This window comes from Nelumbo nucifera, chromosome 1 (genome assembly GCF_055504915.1).
Source record: "Nelumbo nucifera cultivar China Antique chromosome 1, China Antique-T2T, whole genome shotgun sequence".
NCBI classification, from domain to species: Eukaryota; Viridiplantae; Streptophyta; class Magnoliopsida; order Proteales; family Nelumbonaceae; genus Nelumbo; species Nelumbo nucifera.
In genome coordinates, this window is record NC_142649.1 from 92,954,924 (window position 1) to 92,964,917 (window position 9,994).

At 38.9% G+C, this 9,994-nt stretch overlaps 1 protein-coding gene across 1 annotated transcript in view; it reads right to left on the reverse strand.

Annotated features, from left to right (window-relative positions):
- LOC104605493 (uncharacterized) overlaps nucleotides 1–7,841 on the reverse strand; it is a 29,933-nt gene extending 22,092 nt beyond the window's left edge. The window contains exons 1-2 of the mRNA XM_010270277.3: nucleotides 7,443–7,841; nucleotides 2,115–2,195 (exon numbers count right to left, since the gene is read on the reverse strand). Coding sequence (XP_010268579.1) covers nucleotides 2,115–2,195; nucleotides 7,443–7,601 — 240 coding nt within the window. The 5' untranslated portion in view covers nucleotides 7,602–7,841. The remainder of the gene's footprint in view (nucleotides 1–2,114; nucleotides 2,196–7,442) is intronic.
- Between the last annotated feature and the right edge of the window lie 2,153 nt (nucleotides 7,842–9,994).

The following is a 9,994-nucleotide window of genomic DNA, read 5'->3' on the forward strand; positions in this document are numbered from 1 at the left end:
CAGGAAAGAAGTCCCTACTCCCAAGCTACTCCATTTACCAAGACAGAATAGTTACAAGTAGTGATACAACCTTTAATCCATTTGCACCATCTATCTCCAAATCCTCTATTCCTCAAGACTTCTAGTAAGAAATCCCAGTCCACTAGGTCATACGCCTTTTCAAGATCAAGTTTTCTTATCAAACCCTTCTCTCCCTTTCTTTTCTTAAAACCCACACACTCATTTACAATTAGAATTTGGTTAACAATTTGTCTCCCTAGGACAAAGGCCCCTTGATTTTGGGAAATTAAGGAGGGGAGGACTTGTTTTATCCTCGGGGCAAGAACTTTAGCAATGATTTTGTACATGCTACCAATCAAACTAATGGGCCTAAAGTCCTTGGGTTGAATTACATCTACTTTCTTGGGGATCAAGGCTATAAAAGTAGCATTTGCACCAAAGTTGAATTTCCCCCTTTTATAGAACTCCAAGAAAACCTCCATCAAATCATGTCCTAGTATATCCCAGCAATATTGGTAGAAGGCCATTGAGAATCCATCTGGGCCTGGGGCTTTTGATCTGTCCATGGAGAACAAAGCATCTTTTATTTCCTAAACCTCAAAAGGCCTCTCTAAGGGTTCCAGAAGCTCCCTATCTCCAACCTACCAATCAAAGTCCACTAGGGTCTCTCTCACTCTGCTAGGTTTGTCATAGATGGACTTAAAATGCTCCAAAAAAGCTCTTGGAATTTCTTCCTCTCCATTCCACTCCAACCTTGCTACATTAATCTTCCACTTTCTCCCACTTGTCAAATTATGAAAGAGCCTTGTTTTACCGTCCCCTTCTTTTAACCATTTGCATCTCGCCTTTTGTCTCCAGCTTATCTCTTCCTTCCTAAGGGTTTCCTCTAAAATCTTGTTTCAACTTCCATCTCCCTTCCCTCTCTTCTAACTCTCCTCTTTGCTTCAGCCCCATCTAAATATTATATCCTTTTTTAGCAAACTCTCCTTTTTTTCCTTCCACTCTACCAAACTCTTCTTTATTCCAAACTTTTAACCTAGCTTTCAACTTTTGGAACTTCTTATAAAATATGTACCCTTTCCATCTATAAGTCACCTAATCCTCTTCCCACCACCATTCTTGCACTCTCTTTTTAAAGTCCGGGTGCAGTAGCCACATGTTCTCAAACCTAAAAGGGCAAGGTCCTCCTCTCCTAACCTCTCTTGTGACAAACTAACTGAACAGTGATCCGAAATAGGTCTAGGTAGGGCTCTCATCACCAAGCCCCTCCATGCCTCCTCCCAATCTACAAAAAAACAAGAATTTGTAACATGAGAAAGCATTCCGTTAATCCTCACTCCTACCAATGGACCAAATTATTGAAATATAGGCCCCATTTGTTCTTCTTTTGGCCATTTACCGGGGTAATTTATTTCTCAAGTGAGTGAGATAATGACCATTTTATCCTTAAAAAGACAAAATTAGAAGGGACAATATTGTCCCATCATGTGCTAACAACTTCCCCCCAGGCAGGAAAGGGAAAGTGAGAAAGTAAAGGCTCCACATGAATCCTTAAACAGAACATGGGATTGTTAGTCAATGGCAACCATTTTCCCATTGACTAAATCACCCCCCCCCAAAAAAAAAGCATAACCAAAAAATGAATGTGCCCATAAACTCCAAACAGCTTACCATTAAACTTGATTGCCTCAGCCATCAGACTTGAGAGGATAGAAAGCTTGCGGTCACTTTATCAATTATATACTGTGATGTGAAGTGTGCATCACAGATAGAATTGATTGAACTACCTTTAATAAAACAAGGTCCATATAAACCCACCAAACCTAATCTTTTCTTAACAACTTAAAGTAGCCTAGAGCAGCCTAATGAGAAATACAATTAAAAGCTCAATTCAAAATTCAACTTCAACACTCAACAGTTCAATCATAAACATATATAAAATGGCAAAAAAGCACTAAACAAGATTAAAAAAAAAAAAAATCATGAAGAATAAGCAGGATATATTATTTACCAAATAGCCATACAAGTAATACATCTTAATTAATATGTTAAGTACAGATAAAGAATCCAAAATCAGAAAAGAGCCACAAGGAAAGGCATTGTCAACTTAAAACCTGCAGGTAAGCTAGTATATCTGTTGTCGTCACTCTTGTTCCTTCCTCTTGTTGCCTCAAGATCCATTGGTACAGTTTATCCTGCATAAGGCAAAGTGAAGAAGCTGAAATTAGTAAAATCATAAAAAATTATAGGCTACAAAGTTAAAAGAACTCTATCAGTTAATAATTCAAGATAACAGAAGTATAAGGCTAGTAGAAGTCAACAGGTTAAGCAATGCAGATATCCAAGACAGCAGGGATAAAGACTATCCAAGTCAACAGGTTAAGCAATGCACCAGAGCAGAAAACTTCTCACCCCCCCCCCCTATGTGCACAAGTGTGTATGTGTGTGTGCTGTGTACCACATAAGCAAGTATTGTATAAGAAACTGTAGCATAACTATGGTCCAAATCAACCAAAATGATAACGAAGGCTAGTAGCAGTCAAGTTAAATAATGCAAATATCCAAGATGTCAGACAAATAGAAACTCCGCCACCCTCCCTCCACTATCCATCCATCTATCCATCTGACTATCTATGTATATATTTGTGTATATATGAATATATCAAATAGGCAATATCTATCAAAAAAAATATATCAAATAGGCAAGTATTTTATAAGAAAATGTAACATATCTCAAGGCAATGTTGTGCTGAACTGCTGATAAGTTTAGGAGAGGAGGATGAAAACAGATTCCTCAACAACCTAGGTCAACATCCAAGAAAACCTCACAACTATAGGAATAAGTTCAACCATAACATGCAGAATTATTACTTCTATCTATGTAATGGCTCTTATAGGACAAAAGGCAAAGTGTGCATACCAATTGAAACACGTGAAATTCCATTCTTGAAAATATATTTCTTTTCTGGAGCACACCCCTGCCCCTTCCCCAAGTTGCATAACATGGTTAAGAAATTGATTTGCATTATAGAATCATATGATTTTAACTGAGATAAACCTGTTCCTTGCAGAAGTAATCATATGATTAGGGATAGAAATTTGACCCACCCCCACCGAGTGGGGCACTGATCAGGTTCAGGGTGGGTTTTGGGGAAACCCAAAACTTTGGTGACCGGGGACAAAGCAGGGGTGGTATTTGTCCACCCCACCCCAATTAAAAGTGTCTATGTGTGTATACTTTATTATATTATATTACATAATATAAAACAGTTGTAGGTAGGAGGTTTTCAAAGAAATTTGAAAAAAAAAAGGTATACAAGTAGGAATGACCAGTGCAGGGCAGGGCAAATTTGAGGATCCCCATTCCCCATGGGGATGGAGATGAGGTTAGGATTTCTAGCCCCAATGAGGTACAAGGCCAAGACAGGGCAGGGTATTTGAGTTTGGAGTTGGGGATGGGGGTATGCAAAACCCGACCCCGCCCCACCCCGCTCTGTTGTCGTCCTACATATTATATGCATTCCACAAGCAATACTTTTTTCTATTTTTTGCTCCAGATCTTGCTTTACCTCCATAAAATGCTGATCTCCTCACAAAATCTCCACAGCCACTTCATGACATAACTTTGCTCATGAATATGATAATGTAGGTAAACAATTCCACCATCATCCTTCCTACACACCATATCCCATGATAACAAATGAAAATTCAAAGAGGTAGAAGCTGATTTTTCAGAAAATCTGCTCATAAATTCCCATCCATCCATATTTCTCCCATTTTTATCAGGCAGAAGAGAAGCTCTGGGAGGATATAAGGTGAAGAACCGCCCATTTGTGACAGGTGCACCCTGGGATTTATAAATCATCTGAGAACATTCCAACCTCTTTTTATGGATTCCCATCTCATAAATTGTATGTTTTAACAAATTATACTATCTGCATGTGATAAAAATTTAATTAAAGTTGGCAAGACATAAGTCTTCAGAAAGGACATTTATCTTAAAAAACTAGATGTGAAAACATGATAATAAGCATAATATGGAATACCAATACCATATCTGTGTCCAAGATTTTGGAAATGGAAGGTCAAATCCCCATTTTCTGTATCCACATCTGGGAACCATAGGTGATCACATTTCCAGCAATGGGTACCAGAGAGTATAGCAGTAATGACAGAAATTGTAGTCCTATTGCAAGATCTAATAGTAGGATACATCTTGAGCCTGGACAGGCCAGATGTGCCCCAGGGGGACTTTTATGGCAGTGATTAAGTGAATGAAGAACCATTTGGATAGCCCAAGTCACTAAGGCACCAAATATGACAGGAAAAAAGTTTGTTCAGACGAATACAGAGGTCTGTCAACACCCTTGCAGATAGTCTAGCCATAAGAATAGGACTATAATGCATCTCACACTTTCATGCAATCCTTCTTCATTTCTGTTTCATTTATATGCTGAAGAGGTTTAATTTTGGGAGGAAATGGAGAAATTGGATAAAAGTGTGCTTATCTTCTCCATCTTTCTCAGTCCTGGTGAATGGTAGCTCTTGTGGAATGTTTAGAAGTTCTAGGGGCCTGGGACAAGGGGACCCTCTTTCCCCCCTTCTGTTCATTTGTGTGACAGAAGTCCTGTACTGGATGGTAGAAAGAGCACAATTGGGAGGAATGCTGAAAGGTTTTAAAGTAGGCAGTGGGCAGGTGGAGATAGCTCTTATTCAATTTGCAGATGACATGCTATTTCACTGTGATGCCTCTTGGGAACAAAAAGGTAATATTAAGATGGTTTGAGGTGGTATCAGGCTTGCATGTCAACATCTTGAAGAGTGAATTAATGGCTGTGGGGGAAGTGCTAAACATGGAAGAATGGGCAGAGGAATGGGGATGTAAAGTCGGAAAGCTTCCTTGTAGATACATGGGCATGCCTGTAGGAGAAAGTTGAAAATCCAAATCTATTTGGGAACCTATCATGGAGAAGGTAGACAAGAAATTAGCCTCTTGGAAGACAAAATATTTATTCAAGGGCGGCAAAGTAACCTTAATTAAAAGTGTGCTGGCTTCCCTCCCACTTTTCTACTTATCCTTATTCCCTATTCCGGCTAAATGGGCTGCTGCATTAAAAAAAAAAAAAAAGATGAGGGAGATTTTGTGGAGGGGTTGGGGGGAGGAATCAAAATGCCACTTGGTGAATCGGAAGAAAATCTGTTGTTCCAAGACAAATGGGGGCCTAGGGATCAGATCAGTAAGAGAGGTAAACACAGCTCTTCGTGGTAAATGGCTATGGAGGTTTAATGATCAGACAGAAATTCTATGGAGAAGGTTGATAGTAACCAAATGTGGGTTAAGTAGCAGGAATTGGGAAAAAGAGGAGATAAGCTCTCCCTATGGATGCTCAATCTGGAAGGCCATATAAAAAATCCAGACCCATTTTTCTAAGGGAATAAAATACAAAGTGGGAAATGGTAGGAGGGTTCTTTTTTGGAAGGATAATTGGTGTGAAGAGAGCCCCTTAAAAAATGTTTTCCCGGACCTGTTTGAAATCACCACAAACAAAAATGCAACTGTTGCTGAATGTTTGGAAAGGCAGAATGGTCATTGCTCTTGGAACCCTCAGTTCAGGAGAAATTTAAATGATTGGGCGGTGGCATCCTTAATCAGATTGCTCCAGCTTCTGTATGACTCAAACATATCTGGAATAGGGGGAAGATAAAAGAGTGTGGAGTTTTGAGAAGTCAGGTATGTTCTCTGTAAAATCGTTTTTTAAAGCAGTTTCAAAGGAAGAAGCTATATCTTTCCCAAGTCAAAGAATATGGGTTAGAACCATGCCTTCAAAGATCGCCTTTCTTGTTTGGTCAGCAGGGCTGGATAAGATTCTAGCCAAGGACAATTTAGTCAAAAGAGGGTTAGAAGTGGTAGACATGGCATGTCCCCTATGTATTGGGAATGTGGAATCATCCAGTCATCTGCTTTTACACTGCAATTTTACTCACTGGATATGGCTAAGAGAGGTGGAATTATTTGGTGCTAAGCTATGTTTCCCGGCAGATGTTAGGGGACTTATAGAAGCTTGGTGGCTGAGTGGTCTGAGTAAAGCTGGAAAGGGGGCTTGGAGTATTATTCCCGCAGCTGTTCTGTGGGCTGTGTGGAGTGAAAGAAATAACAGATTATTTGAAGGAATTCAAAAATCAAAAGAAGATGTTCTGAGGAAAATTATGGGGATGATCCACTCTTGGCTGACTGTACACCCGTTGTTTAAAGACAGACACCCAAGTGCTTTTTTTGAGTAATTTTTTGTTTGTAAGGAGGGAGTAGTTTTTTTGATTAGGGGATTGAGGACTGCATGGGGCTGTTTTGGTTTCTTTGTATATCCTCTGTTCATTTCTCTTTATACAGGGGTTTCTATAGTTGCTTTTTAATGAAATCACTTTACTTTACAGTTTTCAAAAAGAAAAAAAAAAAAAAAAAAAACTACTTTGCTCTACCTTTCAAATGCTGAATCTAATGTTTTCCCAGAATGCTATAGAGCTTCAGCTCATTTTCCTGGTTCTATTTTTCCTTTTCTTAGAAGCCTGAGTGGTTTGACTATCACACTAATCTAAGTCAAGTGAGGCAAACTACCTGAATAACAGATCTACCAAATGTTAATCCTGTCTCCATCCAGACATCAAACTGACCTGTATGGGGTTAACTTACAAAGTAAATTAAAATTCCACCATGCCACTAAGGTGAAGAACAACAACTAAATGAGGAAACTCGTTAAGAAGAAACAAAATACATTCCTTAGTTTCTAGGGTGAACACCCCATATACAATTTGAATCATCACGAATGTAAAATTTAGCATGCTCATCTACCGTTTTAGGACTTCTATGTCTAGATTGGCCCGATCAATTCCTGCCCATATTGCCAACTGTTTTCCAAAAGTTTGCTTCTCAGACTGCGAGATCGCCCTTTTTCTCCCTAAATAATAATCACAAGTCCTCATCTCCACCTCAGTAACATCACTACCTCCCAAGATAAAGCCTCCAAAATTCCATTTTGTTGTTTGAACTGCACGAAAAATCAATTAACATCTCATTCACAGAACAGCACACCCATGCATTCCAGAAAAACACTTAATTCTCAATTAATTTGCTTCGATTGCTTGGGACGGGGTTCTGTGAAACTAAATCGACCAATAATGCAATCAGAGATTACAATTATCAAATGATGCACGTTAGATGATCCCTATAATTGGACTTAGTTATGGAATCAAAACAAACACAATTAAAGTTTGTTATTAATCGAAGAAACGACTAACCAGACGAACTAAACCACTGCAGACACGTACAAGGAACAAAAAAGAAAAACAAGGAAAGATCAATCCGCAACCCCAAAACAACGAAAAACCCATCAGATCAAACCCATAAACGATCATGAAAGAAAAAGGAGACAGAGCAAGAAAATAACCAATGCATGACGCTCTCCAGCTTGAAACACGAGCTTCTGATGATTCATGGCCTGCGTATAAAGCTGCGACAGCGAATTCGCGGCGCTGCAGAAAGTGGTGTATATCGTCCGATCGACCTCATCCAAGCGCGTGGCGTCAGACTTCCTCTTTTTCCCCATGAGAATCCCTGTACAGTTCTTCCCTTCGATCTCTCCCCCACAGCCAAAACCCTAGAAAACCTAAAAAGGTCCAACAAAGGAAGTTCTTCTCTCCAACCTCCGTGTTGCAGAACCTCTCAAAGGGAGAGAGGCGATGGGGTTTCTCTGTTTTTATTGCCGAGTTACAGAAGAAGAGGTGAGGGGTACGACAGGATAACTATCGTGCGCATACCCCTCAACATGCAAAATCTATATTTTGTAACTTCGTTTCTTTTTCCTTTGAGAGAATCGTATTATCTCGTATTGATCAAGTGACCTATCGTAGTAGGACTCTAGTCCTGAGACCTGAGATTCTTCCCCCTTTAAGCCACGTCCATTGATCAAGTGACCAACCTGGCCCACGTAGCTAGGACAGGACCCACCAGAATACGTGGCATGTGATGCAGTAGCAAGAAAGAACGATGGACTTCTTATCCTTCTGCATTCATGCATATGACCAGGCCCACATGGATGTTATGGAGATCAAGTTGGGTATGAGCTTGACTCAGAAAAATCTGGGCCCTGGCCCATTCAAATTTAGTAAATGTGTCACCTGATGATTGGTGATGTGGTAATTTAAGTATTTAGAGGCTGTCAATTGTCTATTTCATCTGGTTGCAAGAATAAGATTACTATGTAGCTTCCTTCTTTGTTTCTCTCCTTGAAAAAATGGTGAAGGAAAAGGGAGACCTGAGAACAAACAAAAAGGTTGACCCCACTCTTTCACGGTTTCACATTTCTGAATCTCTCTCTTTCTGTTAGGAAGAGATACTAAGGCTGTGGTGTTTGTTACAGGTTTCCAGAGAGTATTAAGCCCCGTTTGGTTTGTGGGAATAGGGGTCTGGAATCGGAATTATTCAGATTTCAACTGTTTCGTTGGATGGAATCGAAATCTCATTCTCATTCTTGTTGGAATGGCATTCCCCCATTTGAGGGAATGGCCATTCCCTGCCACTCTCTTGGGAATGAAATCTCATTACTACTGGTTTCAATTCCATTATTCCGATTCTGATTTCAACTGCAAACCAAATGGACCCTTAGAAGGTATTATACAATATGAATGTTTTTTGCTTTTATTTGTTTTTGGAATGACCACATCAGCAAAAACAAAAATATGTTTTTGTTTTCAAAAGGAAAAGCAAGGGGGCACTTTATAACATGAATTGTTTTTCTTATTGTTGGTTCCAAAAACAAATCAAAACAATCTGATTTGAAAACAGATTGTTTCTCAAAACAAAGATACAAAACACATGTTTTTGGTTGTGTGAGTGCTTTTTTTTTCAAAAATGAAACTAAAAACATATTCTTGAATTCTGGTTTCAAAACATGCTTTTATCTGGTTATTTCCATAAAGCATATAATTTATGCATTGTAAAATTTGTTTTAATTTTAAAAACCATTATCTTGATGGTTCCAGAAACATTTATTGCTTTATGAAATAAAACCAACTTGTTTTTTCTTTTGAAGACAAAAACATAATCTGTTTTTTTTGCTGATGTGGTCAGTCCAAAAACAAATGAAAATAAAAGTATTCTATTGTAGAACGCCCCCCAAAATATTGGTTTTTAAAATAAAAACAAACTTCCCAATATAGGAATTGTATGATTTATGGAATGTGGTGTTGAATAATTAAATGAAAACATGTTTTTCAAACCAGATTCAAAAACATGTTTTTTGAAGTAGGGGACCCTCTTTTTCTATGTTTTCATGATATTTGTGCTATTTGAAGAGGTTTCTCGAGTTGTATTCTCCTAGTGTTCATGGTTACTATTCTTGGACCCAAGCCCAGCCCATAAATCTAAGCCTAATGCAAACATGGGGCTTCATAGAATGCGCCCCACAACACATCCTAACCGTGTATTGGGAATATCTCCCCATGAGATGTATGGAAGATGTTTCCAATGCACATTGAGATGTGCATGTGGGATGTGTGTGGGGTGCCAATCTGAACTCCACTTGCACTTCCCTTCTTGTATTAGTCAACCAATTGGGAGGTTGATTATCCCACACCTATGTATCTAAAATATGTTTATCATACATCCTTTTAACAAAACTAAATTGAATAGGTTATAGTAGACTCATGAGAGTTCAGATCAGCTACTAAAAAATGGTCCCAACAACGTCCCAACCTATGATTCTAGCGATATACATCGTAAACATCTGCACATGGAATTGGAAGACAAGGGAGATTGTTCCCAATGTGCGGCTGCAGTGATCCATTGCGACAATGTTAGGAGCATTCTGTTGGGAGTATATCCCTACTCGACTCTTGCACATCATCATGGGATAACTTATCCTAACCATACATTGTTGTTTGACTGTATTATGAATTACCTTTTACTTGTAACTTATCTCTTCAATGTGCATAGTTACTC